General features: G+C 40.4%; 1 protein-coding gene across 1 annotated transcript in view; it reads left to right on the top strand.

Moving 5' to 3' along the window:
- Positions 1 to 21,792, top strand: part of ORC3 (origin recognition complex subunit 3) — a 1,128,136-nt gene that overhangs the window by 950,482 nt on the left and 155,862 nt on the right. Inside the window, exon 16 of the mRNA XM_044069085.1 lies at positions 10,935 to 11,032. Coding sequence (XP_043925020.1) covers positions 10,935 to 11,032 — 98 coding nt within the window. The remainder of the gene's footprint in view (positions 1 to 10,934; positions 11,033 to 21,792) is intronic.

Here is a 21,792-nt window from a genome sequence, read left to right as displayed (position 1 = left end):
ACTAAAGCTAAGTACCCTGTTGGGGAAACTTTTTCATGCTCCTTACCGATGTCAGTAAAAGTTAATAATTGCATTACTTGTGGAAAGCAAATACTTCATAAAGTTTTTCATTCATACTGTATTCCTTGACTAGGCCCTGACCACGACGTTCTGTGCTGTCTGTTTTGTCCTTTATTTAATCAGCGCACTATCCATCGTCGGTATATTTTCACCTCAAAATATTTCGGTTCTTGGTTTAATTTTCCAGAAATGTCGTCGATTAGCCATCCGACTACCGGGATTCCGAAAAAACGCAAGAATAAAAACAGAGACATGCCGCCAAGGTCCAAAACTGCCGACGACGCTTCTCTTAAGCCAGTCGCCAGTTCAGTGGTACTCAGTGAGGCGCTTTTGCAGCCCCTGATACCCGCTACTTCTGATTCGCAGGCCTCTACTGAGACCCATTCGGAGTCCGGTATGCCATGAGATGCTTCAGCTATGGAACCTGCGGATGTCTCTACCTTGGATGGGTCTGGAGCCACTGTGCAGGCACCAGCCTCTGAGGGAGTATTCAGGCCTACAGACTTGCATATTAAACTGACGCCTCCTTCTTCTTTTAGGCCCAAATCTCGAACCATGCCTAAAAAAACGACACCCAGGCTGCATGCTCAGGCCTCTATGCCTAAAAAACAAATAAGAATGGCTGAAGATCTTATAACTCTAATCAGGGGAAGCCAGCCTCCCTCTTCTAAGAGACCTAGGACTGAAGTTGTTTATGAATCTTCTGACCAGGATTCTGATTTTTCTGATTCTTCTGATGATCTGGATTTGCCCTTATGTACTTATGAGGATTCTGATGCAGAGGACTCTGTTCCCTCTGCTTCCCCTCCAGAGGGTTTTTCTTTTCGTGAAACCTTACATACTCTAAGGGAGCATTTCCACTGGGAAAGCCAGGATTTTTCTGATTCAAAAAAGTGGCTTAGGGATTTCTTACTCCTGCCTCAGCGTAGGTCTTCAGCTATTCCTCCTGTACTAGACATTGTTGATGATGCTTTTTCGGAATCTAGTTTGGCCCCTGATTCCTTGCCTCTTGCTCCCAGAAAACCCGAAATATATTACAGGGTTCCTGATTCACACAAGTTCCTTTTTAAAAATCTTATTGCGGATCCAGAGACTATTTCACACGGACCCAAGGGCATTAAGGCTTCTGCTGCTAAAAATCCTACCCCTTCTGATAGAGACTGCAGGGCGCTGGATAGATGGGGTAAGAAGGTTTACACTTCTGCAGCCTTGGCCATTAGGGCTTTAAACTGCCAGTTTCGTATGTTAAAGTATCAACAACATGTTATTGGATCGCTTAAACAGAAAATTATGTTGATTCCTGACTATATGGAAAATAAAGAATTACAGGATTTAATGCATTCTGCTGAACAGGTTGGAAAACATACTTTGCAATGTGGATTTGATTCTTTAGAGGCCTCTTGCAGGGCTGCTGTTACTGGTTCTGTGCTCAGAAGGCATGCTTGGCTTAAGGAGCAATCTTTACCTGATCATGTTAAAGCTAAATTGTTGGATGCTCCCTTAAATCAGGACCACCTGTTTGGCAACAAGGCTGAGGAGGTTCTTAAAAATATGCAAGATAAAGCTAAATCTATGCAAACTGTTAAAGATTTCTTACAAGTTCAGCCTCCTAGATTTAGTAGGCACTGGCCCTCTAAGAATTGGTCCTTTCCAGCCTCTTCAAAGTCTTTTCAAGCCAAACCCAGACATAGCAGAAACCCCAGGTTTCAGTCCCAGGGGACACACAAGACTAAGCAGTGGGGGGTTTCCGCACCAAAATCAGGGAGTAGTAAGACTCCCCCTATGGAAAATAGTCTCAATGACTTGCTTCTAAAACTTCCAAACACTTCCCAACTGAATGCTCCTTTAGGCGAAAAGTTTGGACTGCAGGCCAAAAACTGGGAACTCATTACCCAGGACAAATGGGTTTTAAATATAGTGTCCCAAGGATACAGATTTCACTTCCACACGTACCAACACAAAGCGGGTGGCCAGATCTACCCCCAAATCAGTGGGCAGAGGCCCAAAATCAAGTACTCTCTCTCTTAAGCATGGGGGCTATTCAGGGGCGGCCCGTGCTACTGGACTGCCGGACTGCAGCCCCCTCAAAACAAAAAGAAATAAAAATAGAAAAAAAAAATCTTTTAAAATTTCGCAGACTTCGCGCATGCGTAGTAGTCCCGACTACTGCGCGTCTATGCGCATGCTCCAGGCAGTCCGGCAGTCCCCATAGGGAAACACAAGGAGACGTCTGTGCACTTTTAAAGTGCACAGACTCGCTGGGATAATGTGTCGGGGCCGGACTGCAACAGCAGCAGTCGGGAATACAGAACAGTCTCGTCGGGAAGGAGTTTTGATTTCAGGGATCTCGCAGGTCTTTGGAGTATTGCACGGGCAGGATGTACGTTAGCTGGATATTATGGAGAACGGACAGGTAAGTGTATGGTGCTTTTTACTTTTACAATGTATGGTACTTGCTGCTTTTATACTTGATACTTGTTTGAATTTATGGTGTGTGTGCTTTTATTTACTGTTTGAATTTATGGTGCTTTTATTTACTGTTTGAATTTATGGTGTGTGTGCTTTTATTTACTGTTTGAATTTATGGTGTGTGTGCTTTTATATACTGTTTGAAGTATGGTGCTGTGTGTGTGTGTGTGTGTGTGTGTGTGTGTGTGTGTGTGTGTGTGTGTGTGTGTGTGTGTGTGTGTGTGTGTGTGTGTGTGTGTGTGTGTGTGTGTGTAAATGCCCCAGGTGCTCATGGTGGTGTGGTAGGGAATACCTCAGGCTTGAACCCTGTATGCAGGTGTTAAAGACTTGAGTTCCCTACCCACCACCATTTGTAAAAAAATTGCAGATTTTTGCCTCATATTTGATCTGATCTGTTCCTCATAATATCTGTGGTTTGTAAATGTTGCAATGCTTGATATTTGATGGTGTAGTAGTAGCATTGTTGCCTCACAGCTGCAGGTTCTCAGGTTTGATTCTTGGCTGGGGTTCCTTCTTTGTGGTGTCTGTTATCTTCTCCCTGTGTTTGTGTGGGTTTGCTTTTATTTGATGGTGCACTGGTAGCATTGTTGCCTCACAGCTTCAGGTTCTCAGGTTTGATTTTTGGCTGGGGTTCCTTCTTTGTGGGGTCTGTTATCTTCTCCCTGTGTTTGTGTGGGTTTGCTTTTATTTGATGTTGCACTGGTAGCATTGTTTCCTCACAGCTGCAGGTTCTCAGGTTTGATTCTTGGCTGGGGTTCCTTCTTTGTGGGGTCTGTATCTTCTCCCTGTGTTTGTGTGGGTTTGCTTTTGTGTCCTCCCATGTTACAAAGACATGTCTGCATTATTTCTTCCTGGGCCTCTGCTGAAAATTGTTTTTTGTTCCAAGTCAGACTGTCCTGATTAACAAATGTTAAATAAAATTGACAGGCATTTGAATTTCAGACTTCAGGTTTCTGAATGTTTAATTCCTTGCATATTTGATGGTGCAGTGGTAGTATTGTTGCCTCACAGCTATAGGTTTTCTGGTTTGATTCTTGGTTGGGGTGCCTTCTGTGTGGAGTCTGCATCTCCTCCCTGTGTTTGTGTGGATTTGCTCTGGTGCCCTGTCATTTTACAAAGACGTGTCTGGAGTATTAATCCCTGGGTCTCTGCTGAAAATTGTTTTTGTTCTGTCAGCAGTAAAATTGACCGGCATTTGAATTTCAAACTTCATGTTCTTCAGAATACATAGTAACACAACCTTTTTTTCTAGCAATTTTCTAAGTTTATAAGATGAATATTTTAAATTTGTCCCTATTTTTGGGACTGTATTCCCCCATTATTGGCTTTGTCCAGGTTTTGTGCTAAGGTTGACAGCTATGGCAAGAACTGAATTCACTGAATATGTTTGAGGGCTGTATTCCCTCATTACTGGGTTTGTCCAGGTGTTTTGTACTAAGAGGTTGACAGCTATGGTGAGAACTGAATTCACTAAATGATAGCCATTTAAGTTTCAGTCTTCCTCTCTTTTACAAAGCAGCTGATGTGGCGTAGTGGTATGTTACTCTGACTGTTTTTTGCTCAGGGACCTTGGCAGTAAAATGTATGTTGGCAACACAACATTTTATTCTAGCAACTTTCCAAGATTATACAAGCAATGTTTAATGTGTCCCTTGTTTTTGGGCTTTTGACACCCCCCCCCCAATACATTTTGGCTTTTTCCAGTTTTCTTGAGCTGCGAAGTTGAGATGCAGTTGAGTATTGAGTAGATTTTACAAGGAGCTGAGAGCTGCAGGGGAATAGAAGTTTAGTGCTTTGCCTAGTTAATACTATAGCACAACAGGTTGTGTACTTGCTTTTGATGCAGAAGGCTGTGGGTTCTACTCCCACAAGGGGTGGATGCTGAAAACTGAGAATGTTCTCCTTGGTGAAGATACTAACTATGAGTCTGTTATCAGTTTGCCATCCATTTCCTCTTGCAATATTATTACTAGCTTATCATTTTTAATGTAATATAGGCAATTTATTCCTGAGGGGCAACAGACACTTTATTTTTCGATGAAACCATGAAATATAAAGGTGATTGCTAGCAGCAACCGCTTCATTAGTTACAGATTTCTTTAATGTGGAATTATTTAGATGACTTACTTCAGAGATTGTGCATATTTACTGATAATGGACTGTAGAATTGTGCATATTTACTGATAATGGTGGACTGTAGAATTGTGCATATTTACTAATAATGGTGGACTGTAGAATTGTGCATATTTACTAATAATGGTGGACTGTAGAATTGTGTATATTTACTAATAATGGTGGACTGTGGAAGTCTGAGTAGACTTTTTATGATAAATGTTCTCAACTGGGCAGTTTTGCCATTATGGGTGCATATGGTTTGTTTCATTGCTTACTGGAAAAATGTTCAAAACAAATTTAAAACACCCTCTAACAAGTGTACTGTATTGTACAAGGAATATAATTTTAGTACAATGAGGAAGGTGTATCAAAGAGCACATGTATGTTTCATATGCAAGGGGCCTATGATTTGAAAACAGCCCAAAATTAATCTTTATCTGCCACTGGCAAAATGTATTTTCTTTGAATGTGGGTTTCAATGCTGTTTCAATGAATGTGAGTTTCAAGGGCAGAGAAGTTTTAATGCTAAGTTTTCATTGTGAGACTGCATTGCTTTGTTTAACAGATGACTTAGTGTTTGTGCTGTAAAATACAAAATAAAACTTTCAAATGAAGTCCAACTCATCATAGAAGTAAAGCAGTATGCACATTAGTGTTTATGGTAAATGGAGTGAAACAGCCAAGTAATGGTTCATTGGAATGGTTGCAGAGGCTCCATTCAACCATTATTTTGTCAGGGGGGAAGGGCAGCAAACTCAGACAGGCCCAGCTGAACTATACCTCCCAACTGTCCAGATTTTCAAAGAATGAATAGATTTTTGCTGCTTATTTTTGGTTTGTTCTTCATAAAATTTGTAGTTTTCTGGCAAATCATTTAGGAATTAAGTCACTAAATAATAAGTTTCAGACTTCATAACCTTCAGAAAAATGCATGTTAAAGTAAGAGCTGTTCTATCAACTGTCTCAATTTATACAAGAGCAATTTTAGTACTGTTTATATGTGCCCCAATATATTTGGCCTTGTTCAGATTTACTGCATTAACAGGTTGAGAGGTACATGCAAATAAATTGCTTTATAGAATTAGGCATAGCCAACCTCTCAACTGTCCCCAATTTTGGCTCAAAATGTTGCTCTTCCCCTAATAATCCCTCCATAAAATAGCAATTTTGGAAGAAAACATGGAGGGTTTACAATTAAGAAATAACTGTAATAATCAAAGTTGTAGATTACTTGAAATGCATGTAGATTCTTTTATTTTGTCAGCTGCTCAAGGTAGCAGTACTAATATTAAAGTGTCCCTTCTTTGACAGGTAGCAGCTGTATTGTGTGTCTTTTTATATTTTTGCATCACATTTTTGGTCCATTTTTCATAAAATTGTGTTTTTTGGCAAATTGGTGACAAATCACTAAAGACTGAAGTTAGAAAATGACAGACATTTGAGTTTCAGATTTTATACCCGTCAGAAAATTCATACTAATGCAAGACCTATTCTATTATCTTTCTAAGTTTATTAGAGCAATATTTAAAAATTGTCCTTATTTTTGGGCCTTTGTCCCACTTCTGTGTATGGCTTTGTCCAGATTTCTTGCTCTTGAGGTTGAGAGGTATGACAAATGTGTCAGGGCCATCACAGTCAGCCAGAGAGATTTCAAATTGTGACATGCTTGTTGCACCCCACTCCCCCATGTAGTGACTCTGGATGTGTCCAAGCAAGGCAAGGAGTAGTTGTATCTACCTTGGATGGGGAGGACACACTGCATAAGTACTACAGTGGCTTTTCATCTGTCCTTGATTTTGCAGAATGGTCTGGTTTCTGTCATATTTTTGTACTGTTGATTTATGCTTATTACTCAGATTTATGCTTATTACTCAAAGTGCATGTTGCTCTGTGTTTAAGTAGCAATGCTTTAATGACCATAAGGTAAGCTTGTCTGAGATCGTAAGATGCAAGTAAGCTTTAATAAGCATACTGTTAAAGAATTGCCAACATTGAAAGCCTTTCTGTTGTTGCCATGCAGAGAATACTTGACTAGATAATGTATAAGCCTTGGGTATTAAAGGACAGGCTTCCATTATTTTAAAAAGCTCATTACACTTGTTGGAGACTTCCAGTCATCTCTACAGACTTTACCCATAAACTAAACAGAATGCCAATCATGTGTGGTCCATAACCTGTACAGTAATCCTTTAAGCAATGTATCTTGAGCTTGTTTCTTGTTTGCTTTTCATTTTTTACTTTTATCATGTTTTCCCCATGAAACAAGTTGTCAGGCAGCAGGTCTTTTTTGGATAAGAAACATTTTTACAAGTGGGGGCATCACATAGATTTCTACTTTCAGCATGTTACTTGGTACTTTAATAAAGCTAAATATATTATAATTAGAACTGCAGTACAAGGAGAAGTGGTTTGAGTTGAGTGCTTCTGGTTTTTCTTATACTTGATTTTGACTGGCATTCCAGTAATGTATTTAAAAGTAATTTATTTTTTCATGCCTCACAACCTTTTGTTTCCATCTAGATATTAAGTAAGCTGTCATGCAGCCAATGCATTGAAATATTTTTATTCTTCTACACTTATTTTTGTCTTGATTGGACTTTCATAATGATGGTTTGCCACCGTATTTAATTAAAGTTAGTTTTTTGTGGTTTTGTGCATAGCTCCTCCCCTTTCTGGTTGACCACACCCCTTCCCCATTGACCCCACGCATTCAGCCGTCTCCTGCAGCCCCCCTGTGATTTGAAGTCACCAGCCGCCACTGGGGCTATTCAGTTGGTACCGGAAGAGGAAAAGGGACAAGGGTTCTATTTGAGACTTTTCCTGGTACCCAGAAAAGGCAATATATGGCATCCTATCCTGGACCTTTCTACTCTAAATACCTTTCTGGTGATTCCAAAATTCAATATGCTGACTCTTCACCAGCTGCTTCCTATGCTAGGCAATGATGCATGGTTGGCAACACTAGACTTAAAAGAAGCATACCTGCACATCCCTGCCAGGGAGTCTTGCAGAAAATACCTACGCTTCAAAGCAGGCTACATGCATTGTCAGTTGTCTGCACTGCCCTTTGGCTTATCTACTGCACCCAGGGTATTCACAAAGTGTCTAGCTCCAGTCATTGCATTCTGCAGGCAAAGAAGTATTCAAATTTACCCATATCTGGACGATTGTCTAATTCAGGCAGAAAGCCAGGACATACTTTTGAATCATTTGGCCTTTGTTCAAAGGGTACTGACTTGTCTGGGGTGCACCATAAACGAAAAGAAATCACAACTGGTACCCTGTCAACAAATTGTATTCCTGGGAGCAGGCTTGAGTACAACTTTCCAGATGGCTTTCCTTACGCCAGAGAAACAGATTCATTTGACAACCTACTTCAAACAAGCGGCCACAAAAACCCAGTTATCTGCAAGGGAAATACTGCAAGCCTTGGGGTTCATGGCCTCCTGCATTCTTCTAATTCCGTATGCAAGGCTGCATATGAGGAAACTGCAATGGTATCTCAAAATCCTATGGTGTCAACAATGACAGGCTCTAGAAGCAATGATTCCTATCATACCTTGCCTATGCCTAGAGTTCCTTTGGTGGGCAGAGGCCTGCCACCAAAACAGGGGACTACCATTCACACTACCCCCTGCAGCCCAAACCTTAACAACAGAAGCATCAGACTATGCATGGGGGGGGCCCGCCTGGCAGGGAAGTGCATTCAGGGCACATGGAGCCCAAGTCAAATGCACCTGCATATCAATCAAAAAGAAATGTTAGCTGTACAGAATGCTCTGACAGCCTTCATGGACCACATTCTTCCAGGACAATTAATGATAAAGACCATATGTACATAATACCTAAACAAGCAGGGAGGGGTACACATTCTTGCCCCCCCTGCAGACTAGCCATGGCATTGTGGAACACAGCCCTGAGCTATCAAGAACATTTACAAGCTCAATTCCTGCCAGGAAAACTAAATACACTGGCAGACTAAGCAGAAACCTCATGGACCCACGCGAGTGTAAACTGGAACCAAGGATTTTCAATAAGTTGACAAGCAAATGGTGAGCCCAGATATAGACCTGTTTGCCTCCCCCCTAAACTATCAGTTGGACAAATTCTGCACAAGGACATACCACAAACAAGCTTGGAAAGTGGATGCTCTGTCCTTCAGCTGGAAACACATGTCAGTTTATGCCTTTCCTCCTCTGCCTCCGCTCTCCAAAGTATTACTAAAGATCAAACAAGACAAACTAAGGACGATTTTGATTGCACCAGACTGGCCATGCCAACACTGGTACCCCCTCTTGCGCAGTGTTTCACTGTGGGCCCCATGGCACCTGCCTCAGACTCCTACTCTATTATCTCAGCAGGAGAACCAAATTCTGCATCCTCAACTTCAAACACTGAATCTAGCAGCCTGGCTAATTACATAATTTCTCTTTACCATCCCTCAGTAAACCAGTGATGGATATCATTTTAGAGGCAAGGAGGCCTAGTACAAGAAAGTCTTCTGCTGAAAAATGGAAAAGATTCTGTGCCTGGAACCAATCTCAAGGGATGAGCACAACAGTGCCCAATTTACCTCAGATTTTACAATACTTAACTGAGATGCTTCATAAAGGCCTGTCTTTCTCCTCTATCAAAATTCATGCCTCTGCCATCTCAGCTCATTATAAAACAGAACCACCCCTCTTTTCTCATTCACTGCTTAAGCAGTTGCTCAGAGGGGCCAAAAATCTACAACCACCCAGGAGAGCTCCAACCCCAGCCTGGGATCTCAACTTTGTATTGGAAAAGCACACCCTTCCTCCTTTCGAGCCAGCTGCCACTGCGGACTTAAAATTCCTTTCTTGGAAAACAGCTTTCCTTTTGGCAATCACTTCAAGTAAGAAGGGTATCTGAATTACAGGCCCTCATGGCAGTGGAGCCTTTCATCATCTTTCATGTGGACAAGGTGTCCCTCAGGACTAATCCCTCCTTCATGCCCAAGGTGGTATCCAGTGTGGCCCTTAATCAGTCTATAAATTTGCCAACCTTCTTTCATAATCCACAGAACAAAGGGGAATGGATTCTGCACTCCTTAGACGTGCACAGACAACTTAGATTCTACTTGGACAGAACTAAACTTCAAAGGAAATCTGATCAACTGCTGGTGGCATTTGCTGCAGGGGCAGAGGGAATGCTATTTCATAACAAACCATTTCCAAATGGGTAGGCCATTCCATTCATTTTTGCTACAAACGCCATGGAAAACCTATCCCACAGGGGATCAGACCCCACTCTACCAGGGCTGCATCTACCTCTACAGCCTTTCTCAGAGGCGTCCCTACCAGGGACATCCTAGAAGCTGCTACCTGGAGTTCTGTACATACTTTCACCAAGCATTACCATCTGCCAATTTTCTCTAAATCTAGAGCTGGCTTTGCCACTGCAGTCTTGCAGGGCCTTTTAGCCAGTCCTAATTCTATTTAAATTCCTCCTCCCATCCTTAGCTTTGGGAATCTACCCAAAAGTGATGACTGCAACAGTGAAACACGAAGAACATAGTACAGTTGTGTACACTTACCATAAATGTAGATGTTCGAGTGTATTCACTGTTGCAGTCCTGGTTACCCTCCTTCCAGCCCCCTTCTTTTTCTTTTTTGGATATACCGCTACTTTCCTTTACTATCTTCAAAAGCATTTTGGTGTATTTGCTTTTTTGTTGGAGGTATAACCTTGTATATTTATAGATTTAATTGCTTCCCATTAAGGGGGCACCTGACATCTGGGGCAAGAAAAACTGATGTAATGGCATCGGCTACATGTTTTATACCCCTGATGACCTGATGTCATGGAAGAAGGGACAGCAACCGATGCAGGACACAAGACTTTGTTAATCAGGCTGACTGAGGGCTACTGCAAGCAGATAACCCGAAGGTGATGACTGCAACAGTGAATACACTTTAACATCTACATTTATGGTAACTGTACACAACTGTACTTTCTTCCATTGGTGCGCCTTATATTTTTATTGTTTAGTGCTTTTTGAACATGTACTGCACGTTTTTCTGGTTCTGTCTTTTGTCATTGAACTGAAGGAGAAAAGGAGAGCTTAAATCATTCATCTTTTGAAGTAGCTTTGACAAATTTTCTTTATAAGAAAATGCTTTAGTTTGCCAGCACCTCCACACTTTCATTTTCAGATACTACACTTACAGGCAGTATACATGTATATTTTTTGTGTTCTGTTTTCTTCATTTTTACATATTACCAGTTTTAGTTCATATAAAGATCATGTTCTCTCTTATTTTATTCAGACTTTACTGGAGATGAAAGATTCACGAAAGTCTAAGAAGCTGAGTAAGTTTGAAACTCTCCGTCTAGAGGTTCTGGATTTCATAGACAGCATTGTCAGGTAAGTATTTTCCTTTTTCATATTCAAATATACTCCCTTCCGAACCCCACATAACCTCAGGCTGCTGTTCTCTGACTTCCATACTCACATGTCCCTAAATTCACCTAAATTGCTGTTTAAGTACCTCAGAAGTTACCATTTGTTCAACCCATTCATACTATCCTACCAGCCACCCCTAGTTGCAGCCTGAGTCCATTCCCAAACTTGGCTTGCCAGCAGTTTTGATGGGTGTCTTGCCTATGTGCCATCAGGCTGGCTCAAGTATTTTCCCAACAGCAGACTTTGTATGAGGTCTATGTTGTAACTGCAAATTTAAAGAAGAGTAAAGTTTCCAGTCACGTAACCTATTATGTCAAAATATATGTCTAAAAATAGAATTAAAAAAAACATGGTATACAGTCTTTATTAACCTTAACTTTGTCACTGCACTGGGACCTTTTTTGTCAGGGTCGTCACATAGTAGTTTAAAAATGTTATAACTTTTATATGATCTTGATCCTTATTATTCTTATACCTGTGTGTTGCCTTCTGTTGCTTTGTTTTTTAAGGACTTGAATAGTTATGTGCTTCTACTAAAATTTAACACTCCAGATGTAATTGTAGACCTTTATATGTATAGCACATGCACTCCACTTATGAAATAACAGTGTAAACAGCATACCAAAGATCTGCCTGAGGCAAATTAGTCTTTGTTAGCCTTCAAGATTTTGTGTGCAGCACATACACAGCCTAGCTGTCCTATGTCTCTCTGCTCCATTTTCCAGTTTCTTCCTACTATTGAATACATTTAGGTGGGGTCACAACACCCTCAGACCACTGTATCAGAGTTTTGAAAAGTGTACTTTTGTAAAAATGAGCGCTTTTGTTCTTAAAGTAAAACTTCTTCAGATTAAACACAATTAAAAAATGCAGTCTTTTAAAATGTGAATTAACCAATTACAATACGTGATGCAATAACAGCTGTTAGTTAAAGAAACAGGGCATCTCATACAGCTTACACCACTGTGATGTATTAAAAAATAACAGCTTCTTCAATAATTGCTTAAGAAAAAAACTATTTTGCAACTTTACCCACTACTCGAACAGTATTGAAACAAAATAACAGAGTGTAGTATCAAGAGTTTATCTGCTCTAATATAAAGTAAACTAGACAAGGGTATCCTGTCATTTAAACCAAGGGCTTGTGTTGCATTCAATAAACCTTGCCAATAAACTTCCCTGGTTTCCAGAAAGGCAGACCAATTGCCTCCTTGTGGGTCACAATATACTTTCTCCCTCACATAAAAATACATTTATTTAAACTGTTGCTCATACTGGCATGTTTTGCTAGGCCTTTAGAAATGGTTTTGTTTTAATAGCATAGCAATGATGATATATCCTGCATTTCAAACTTTTTTTTTCAATTTTTCTGACATAGAAGGCCAGACGGGATAAACATGTTGATAGGTAAACTACACCACTGGATCGACAGTCATAGGAGCCTTCAGTTCTAATTAGCTTAGGGTAATTATCCACCAATGTATTGGATGTCTCGTTGAAAAAGCGAGACTGCTTACAGAACCCACACTTTTTCATACAATTAACATGGGGATGTAAAGGAGGCTTATATTTATGGCCTCTGAGAATATGCTTGATATGCCTGCCCTGTTTATATACAATTTTTGGGTGGTCTCCAGTTTTCTCAACCCAAACTCTCCAAAAACATGGGTCCAGTTATTATCAAGCATGGCCCTAATGGCCCCATTATTCTGATGGTAGGTCATCATCATCATAGTGTTAACAAACTTGATCTGATCATGTCAATTTTCATTCTCTCCTCATCTGATTAGTTCGGATTCAATCCTTGGATCTGACTCAGCCATTACTAAAGCTCATAGTAACCAAAAAGCTCACAAGCTTCTCCCTTACCCACAATGCACCAAGCTTACGCTACCTCAGATCTTGTTTGCTGTTTTTCGTGAAAAGACATGGTCAGCCAGTTCTCCAGCTTTCACAGATAAGTGACAGTTTTTTCATTTCAAAACCTCCTAAAACCTAATATTTTCTCATATTACAATATCCTTTCTTACTTTTCTTAACCCTTACCCTTTTATGAGTTCATAGTTCTTCAATTACCATAGGTGGCAATTTCCCTTTTCCTGTCTTCTTGCCTTCATTAATAATTGTATCTTTATCCTTTGTCCACTTTTGTGTAGTCCTTTTTACCACCGTTGGTAAAAATATTTTCTGATTTTGCTCTCTCATTCTGTATGTGTGTGTGTATATATATGTATATATATATATATATATATATATATATATATGGGTCTACTTTAGATAACTAAAATGCCACTTACCTGACTTTTAAATCTCTGAGAAGGAAGCACCAAACTGCACTTCACCGAACACTGACTTAACCGACAACAAAATTACAGATAAGTAACCACTTGTCCATCATGGTGAACTTTGCCCCTTTCCCCACTGTAGTGCGATCTCAGAGTTGGTATATTTAGTTGGGGGGGGTGCAGCCCTCCTCATGGGTATGTCTCATGTGGTTCAGTTGTCACGTTTTGTTGTGGTATGGCTGAATGGTTACTTACCTGTAGGTTTTTGTCGGTGATGTACATGAAGTGGAGTTTCAAAGCTTCCATCTCAGCTATTTAAAAGCCGGGTAAGTGAAATTTCGATTATCTAAAGTAGACCTACACACACACACACACACACACACACATATATATATATATATATATATATATATATATATACACACACACACACACACACACACACACACACACACACACACACACACACATATCTGTGTATATGTATTACCTTCCTCATTTGGGGAAGTGATATCTGGAGCTCAATCCCCAAACAAAAAATTTAAGAAATTAAGTCTTCATCTCCAAGGCTTTATACCTCCTCTCCTTCAGTTTCAGAGCTGTCTAGAAAATGGCCTATGTTGGATCCAAAAAGATCCCAAAGTTCTTCACCCTCTGAGCCAAGGAAGAAAGAGTGATGGATCTGACTATCTTGGATCTGATAAAAAAAACAGTCTGATCCAACTGCCTCTAGTCCTGTAGTTCTCTCTAGGACCAGATACTTGCCCTCCATTGATCCTGTACCTTCTAGGGTACCTTCACCCTTTTTGGAATGATACCGATCCAAGTTTCCTTCTCGTGCCTTGACTCACTCATCCAAAAGTCTGACAGAGGAAGATATGGAAAGAATAATGTGGAAGTTCATTTCAGCACAGATTTAGATGGGTGCTTTGCTAGCTCCTACCTCCTTGGGTCATGAAACCCATCCATCAATTACACACCAACGTCATCCTCCTCTTCTGATCCCTTCGGTTGTTTGAATCCTTGGATCCAAGCCTCCCGGGTCTGTCTGGCTTTGATCTAAAGATGACATTATCTTTGGCTCCAAAGCTTACTCCGAGTGCTCCAGTTCAGATGTCTTAGGATCCGGTTGACTCTCAGACCCAAAGCTTCTTTGTCAGATCCGAGGTGTTGGAGTCGACTCCGAAGTTGTCAGAGCCGTCTCTGCCCCTTGGATCCTCAGCACTGGATAGCTCAGCTCCAGCTTTTTCCTCAGAAGATTGACTTCAGAACGGAGGAGGACAGCAGTCCAAAAGCTTGCCTTCTCGGTGCCACAGTCTTCTCTCTCTCTCTCTCTCCCTCTGGGACAATCAGACTTCGAGATGATAATGAAGGGTATTCTCTGCTCCAACAGGATGGAGGGATCTAACCCCCTTGGATCCTCAACCTTCTACCCTTATGTCTGTATGGTTAGAGCCTCATCATTCTTTAGCCAGTCTGAGATCTCCAGGCTTCCCAGCAGGGTATTACAGTTTCTTCAGATGCCTCCTCAGAACATCCCATTGAGGAGGTCCCTAGGAAGAGGACGTGCAAGCGGAAACTTTTGGACTCTCCACAAGAGTCAGTCACGGAGGATATGGACTTCAGTGAAGGGTCCCAACGATCACCTCCAGAAGATGTCTCATTTGAAGACATCCTTGAGATCCTAAAACAGAGAGATGTTTGGACCCCCAGCAACCCTTCTTCTGAGGAGTCAGTATTTTTGGAGGCTTTTTGGGACGGACCCATCTACCTTCTGGGCTACTCCTCCTGCCAATAACTCATAGATATGGTTTTTCAGCGGGCATGGGAGGAACCTGACACAGCTAAACCCATACCCAGAAGACTGGACAAGATTCTGTACCACTGTCGGGGAAAGCATTTTGGGCTAAATGGGTGCCCATTGATGCCATGTTCGTGGTGGTGTCCAACAAAAAGGAACTTGCCAAACAATATTCCACAGTTCATCTCCCTAACAGAGAGTCTGGGATGTTCAACAGGTTTGGGAATTGTGTTTAGGCTTCAATCACCTTTGCCGAATTATTTGACAGATTTTACTAGGTTACAGAGGGATTTAATGAAGGAACTTACAAATAACCTCTCAGGATCCATTTCTGCAGAGGCCCAGTCATCTGTGACTTCTCAGTTGGCGACCCTACAATCTATTTTGAATTCCTTCATGAGGCTTATTTTGCATGTAGCCAAAGGTACTTTTCATGGGCAGTGGGTTCAGGCATTTCCATTAGGAAACATGCCTGGATGCACTTGTGATTTTACAGAGCCATTCAAGTCTTCACTTATCAATGCCCCCTTTGATAACACTTCTTTATTTGGCCTCACAGTGAAAGAAACTTTATCCAGATGAGAGAAGGGTGGAAAGACCTTGCCTGCAATGGGAGTATATTTTTCGACCCCCTCAGAGATCATTTTCTAGAAATCAACAAGGTCGTCAAAAGATGTGTTTCAGGAAATCCCAGGGTCCTTTTCAGGATAGACGTGGAGGAGGTTCCCCCAGGGGTAGAGGAGAAAACTCTAACAGTCTAAGCCAACCCAGTGGCAGAGGAGGCCCATAAAATCAGGGGTCTAGAGTTTTTTTTTTTTCTTGTACCAGTGATCCTGAAAGGCAGCCTGATTGGGCATCTATGGAGGCAATCGGTGATCAATTATCCATGCACCAGAGGGCCTGGCTAGACATTAACAAAAGCTACTTGGGTGCAGGGGATTATATCCAGAGCCTATATAATACCCTTTTCCTTTTGCCTCCAATCTCAAGACAAATTCCCGATGTTCCACCCAGTCAAAGGGAAGACGCAGAAATTCACATACAAAAACTGCTAGAGTCATGCAAGAGGTCCCACCAGACCAGATAGAATTTGGAACTTAAGTTTCATTTTAGTGCCAAAGAAAACGGGACTGGAGACTAATTTTGGATCTCAGCAACTTGAACAAGTTAGTTCATCATATCAAGTTTCAGATGGTCATGGTTCAATATATTCTCCATTTCCTGGGCAAGGATGACTGAATGTGCTTGACAGACCTTCAGGATGGGTACTATCACAAAAAGACTATCCAGAAGGCATTTATCATTCTGGCTGAGAGACAGTTACTTCCAGTTCATAGCTCTGCCCTTGTTCACATCACAGCCCCCGGGTTGTTCAAATGCATGGCAGTAGTAGCAGCTCACTTGAGACTCCAGGGATTCTGGGCATTTCCATATCTAGATGACTGGTTCATTACCACCCCAACCAGGTTATCAATTGATAAGGGCAAAAAATCAGGTTCTCCAGACATGTTCTTATCTGGGAATAACCATAAACTACAACAAGTCTCAACTAGAACCAACTCAAAACTTGGAATTTATAGGAGGAGTTTTCAGCACAAAGTCAATGATAGAGTCATTGCTTCCCTCAAGAGTACAACTGTCTGATCACAGGTTAGAAAAATAATCTGCATTACCAAGATTTCAGCCCGCTTGGTCTTTCAGGTTCTAGAATCAGTGTTAGTGGCTGCAAACTTAATACCTTTTGGCAGGTTTTATATGAGGTTCTCCAGTGAGTGCTAGCAACACAATTGTCAGTATTTTACCAACCCATATCAACTCGGATATGAATCACTCAGACATGCAAGAGAGATCTCAGGTGGTGGATTCAATCAGATCAAGTTCTACAAGACTGTCTATTCATTGTCCCTCAGCCCATGGCCATAGTGACCACGGACAGTTGGGGGCACTTTCTGGGGAAAACAGTCCAAACCACTTGGTCCTGCAAAGAGGTCAACTTGCATATCAATCTCCTAGAGATGACAGCAGTGCTTTAAGCATTGCAGGAATTTCAGGATGCTCTCCCTTCAGGGACTGTTGTCATTCAAATGGACAATATGTCAGTAGTTTGGTACATCAACAAACAAGGAGGGACCAGATCATACTCCTTGTGTTGAGACTTGGAGTGTGGTAATGGACAATCTCATTCAACTGCTTTCTCATGGCAATGCACATTCCAGGGAAGCCCAGTGTGATGGCAGACAAACTGAGCAGGTGCATTCTTCTACCTCATGAGTGGTCTCTCAACAGGAAAGTGACAGAAATTATTTTTCGTCGATAGGGCCAGCCTTGCTGCAGTCTTTTTGCCTCTCCTCTGTACAACAAATGAATCAGCTATTTTGCCCTAATCCCCCTCACAAGGGGAATCACCAAGGGATGCTGTACTTCACATATGGCTCCCCCCTGGTCTACTTTATGCCTACCCACTGATGCCATTAATCCCAAAAATTTCTGCAGAAAGCTACCAGGTTGAAGAGCAAAGTCGTCCTCATTGCACCTTATTGACCTTGGCAGGTTTGGTTTCCCTTCCTTTGGCCTCACTTATTTCACTAAGCTTGGATTCTGGATCTGACTCCAGACCTCCTGTCTCACCCAATGGGCATGATCTACCCAGACATTTGAAACCTCAGGCTGACTGTCTGGTTTCTCCAGTTTCCTTAATACCCAGACAACCAATGCTCTCTTCCCATGTCTGACATATACTTTTATCTTCCCACAAACTTTCAACATGAAAACTCTATATGAGTAAATGGAAAAGATTTATTTACTGGGCACAACAAAATCATGTTGAACCTTTTTCCGGTCCGATACATAACATACTCGTTTTTAGCTTTTACTTTTTAAAGAAGGGGCTAGTTCCTCAACCATTAAAGTTCAGTTAGCAACGATATCACATTTTCACTGTGGATTTGAAGGTTTTCAGTAGCCTCCAGTAAAGCGTGCAGAGCTTTCTTGTGAGGCACTCCTCTTTTGAGACCACTGTTTAAGGATCCTACTCCTTCATGGGATCTCAATTTGGTACTGCAGGCTCTAATACATTACCCCTTTGAACCAGCAGCTAAATGTGAGCTTAAGCATCTTACTTGGAAAACTGTTTTTCTAGTAGCCATTACCTCTGCTAGACGAATTTCAAGAGATTCATGCCTTCAAAACCTCCATACTTGCTCTTTCAGAAGGATAGTAGAGTGATGCTATGAACAAATGCCTCTTTCCTTCCCAGGGTGGTGTCAGAATCTAAAACAATCAATCCATTAATTTACCAGTGTATTCTTTCCTAATTTTGCAAACAAGGGCGAATACATATTACATTTATTGGATGTTACCTACATAGAACAAAATAAATTGGAAAAAAACAGACCAGTTGTTTGTTTCCTTTGCAGAACTGAAATTGGGTAAACCGGTTGCAAAAGTAACTTTAGCCAGATGGCTAACTGATTGTATTTCATTTATCTATAACAATCTACAACAAAATGGGTATTACCGTACCACAACCACTATAAGCTCATTCATCTAGGTCCATGGCAACTTCTTTAATCTTTCTATTCAGAATGTCCACGGATGACATATGTGCAGCAGCAACTTGGGCCACTCTCCATACTTTTATTACTCATCACAAATTGGATCTGGTCTCCAGGGATATAGTATTATTTGGTTCAACTGTGCTCAGGAATATCCTTCCTTAGAGGCCACCCAGGATTGTAGATAGCTGGGGACTCTGTCGCATCAGTTGAGGATAGAATGAAAATCAACATCAGCTAAAGAACTTAAGTACTTACTGGGACAAACAGGGATACTGCCAGCACAGCTATCTGGAATGTTCTAAATAATTATATCTCATTTGTGACTATCAACATGATTTATGTAAGATGCTTGTGTTACAAATGTATTAGAACTGTATGTCATGTGTATATCAAACTGCTGGTACAGAAGTGTATTTTGGAAAGGTTTTTGCAAAGTGCTGTTTGAAATGTAACCACAGTGTGCCATACTAGAATAGAACAGAAATGTACATGCACCATTGTAACTGTTTAAATATATATATTTTAACAGTGGACACTGAAATACAGGGGGTTAACTTCAGAAAAATAGCTGAAATTAAATTACTTTATGGCTACGCGATAAAAGATGGTATCTTTCAGTTTTTATTGCCGCTGCAGACACAGAGTCTGTGCTGATAAGCTTTCTGTATTGTCTTCGGAGTGAGCTAATTACTACCTCTGAAAGTATGAAGGTATGCAATTGTTATATGACATCCAGCATCTGCCAAAGAGATCTGAAGTCTATGTATGGCAACCTGTTCGCAAAAGTATGTAGTTTTATTCCCACAAGTAGCTTTAATCTGGTGGACACTATTTTAGAATTAAAAATGTTCACCAGGGAAAAATCAGTTTAAGCTTGTTGTTGGATAATGGTGTTTATTTAGACAGTGTTCCTGGCTTAAAAAGGAAAAGTACTTTCAACCCACCGCCTCCTACCCCTGTTGCCCTCTTTGAAAGGCTTTGCGAATCAAAACTGAAGGCCAGGTTTCATGAATTTAACAGATGTTGTAAATGGAATTTAACTAAGGAGGAGGACAGTTTATTACAAGAACTTAGAAACAATACATATTCTGTATAATGAAACTGGATAAAGGAAAGGGGTGGTGATTATGGATCACTTAATTTATGCTGGGAAAATGATAATTTATTTGCACAATGGAATACTTTTCACCTCCAGTTCTCATAGTGAGTTAAACATAGCATATGACAAAAGTCACTTGGTCTTGAATGATTTTGTTTTTGGAGATTTCTTTCCAGCCTGACAAAATGAGTTATCTCAGAGTTAAAAAGCCCTATATACCATCTAGTTTTGGTATCCCTAAGGTCCACAAAACTTTGGCTGATCCCCCTTTAAAATGCATAGCGGATGCTAGGGGTTGAAGACAGTCTTTAGCCATATTTGTGGACCATAAACTTAAGCACTTTTTTATGACAAATCACATGTTTTAGTTGATTCATGGCATTTTGTTAAAGAACTAAGTGTAATTTTCATGATGTTATTGTATTTTTATATATTGATGTTAAAGATTTATGTTTAATAATCCTACACAGAAGGGTTAACCATATTGTTAGAAGTCCTGACTAAGAGTACTTCACTAGATTATTCACTTATACAGGTTATTTACTCACTTATGGAACTGGTACTTAAATTTGATGAAATATTTATACAGATAAGGGATGTAGCAATGGGGCTTCAGCTGCTCCTGTTTTTTGCCAACATTATACACTGGCGGTGGGAAAAGAACTATATTTTTCCTTCACTGTGTACAAATCTTATTAAATGTTTAGGATACCTTAATGATGTTTTAATTTTGTGGAAAGGTAATTTTGAAACAACCAGTTCATTCATTGAGTATATTAATTCCACCACTACCTTTCTATCATTTACCCACCAGGTTAAGATCAACAGATGTAATATTTTGGGTGTCAACGTATACAGAAATTATAGCAAATGTATAATGTACAAATTCACTATTTATAGGAAGTCTACATATTCTTATAGTTACTTGCATTTTCAATAGCTTCTACCCTTATTGGCAAAAGAAGAACTTAGACAAATCAGTTGTCCTTTAACTATCTAAGCTTATTACGGAAGACAGTGTCTTTCAAAGTGAGCTTAAGCAAACAAAACCCTGCCACTATGATAGACGAATTGATTACCTTTATACAGGAGCACAGGCATACCAAATATAGGCCACTTTTACCTGGCTCTGAATTATCTAGGAAGAACAAGAGGTCAGATAACAAGTTTGGTAACACCAGGGTGATGACCTGCCACCAGAATAATAGGGCCATTAGGGCCATGCTTGATAATAACTGGACCCATGTTTTTGGAGTATTTGCATTAACTGAGAAAGGTGTAAATCTCCCAAAAATTGTATGTAAAAAGGGCAGAAATAGCAAGCATATCCTCAAAGGCCATAAATATAAGCCCCCTTTATGACACTGTGTTATTATATGAAAAAGTGTGGGTCCTGTAAGCAGTGTCGATTTATCAGTAAGATGCCCAATACAGTGATAGATAATTACCCTAAGATAATTAGAACTGTAGGCTGCTATGACTGTCGATCCAGTGGTGTAGTTTACCTAACAACCTGTCTGTCTTTCTACGTCAGAAAAAATGAAAAAAGTTTCAAATCCAGGAAATATCAGTATTGCTATGCTCTTAAAACAAAAAACATTTCTAGTGCCCTAGCAAAACATGCCAGTATGTGCAATAGTTTTAATAAATTTATTTTTGTGTGTTGGACAAAGTATATTGTGACCCACAAGGAGTCAATTGGTCAGCCTTTCTGGAGACCAGAGAAGTTTATTCGCAAGTTTTATTGAATGCAATATAATCCCATGGTCTAAATGACAGGATTTCCTTGTCTAGTTTACTTCATATTAGCGCAAATAAACTCTGAACATTGCATTGTGTTATTTTGTTTCAGTACTGTTCTAGTAGTGGATAAAGTTGCAACATTGTTTTTTTGGTACTTCCTTATTATAGAGGCACTGGCGATAATGGCCTTGGGTGATGCAGTTCAGGGATTACTTATGTTATAGTAAATGAACTTC

The sequence above is a fragment of the Protopterus annectens genome, chromosome 1.part0 (assembly GCF_019279795.1).
Source record: "Protopterus annectens isolate FY-2018-M chromosome 1.part0, PAN1.0, whole genome shotgun sequence".
Taxonomy (NCBI): Eukaryota; Metazoa; Chordata; order Ceratodontiformes; family Protopteridae; genus Protopterus; species Protopterus annectens.
Note: the sequence above shows the minus strand (reverse complement) of the source record. Positions and strands in the feature narration are given on the sequence as shown.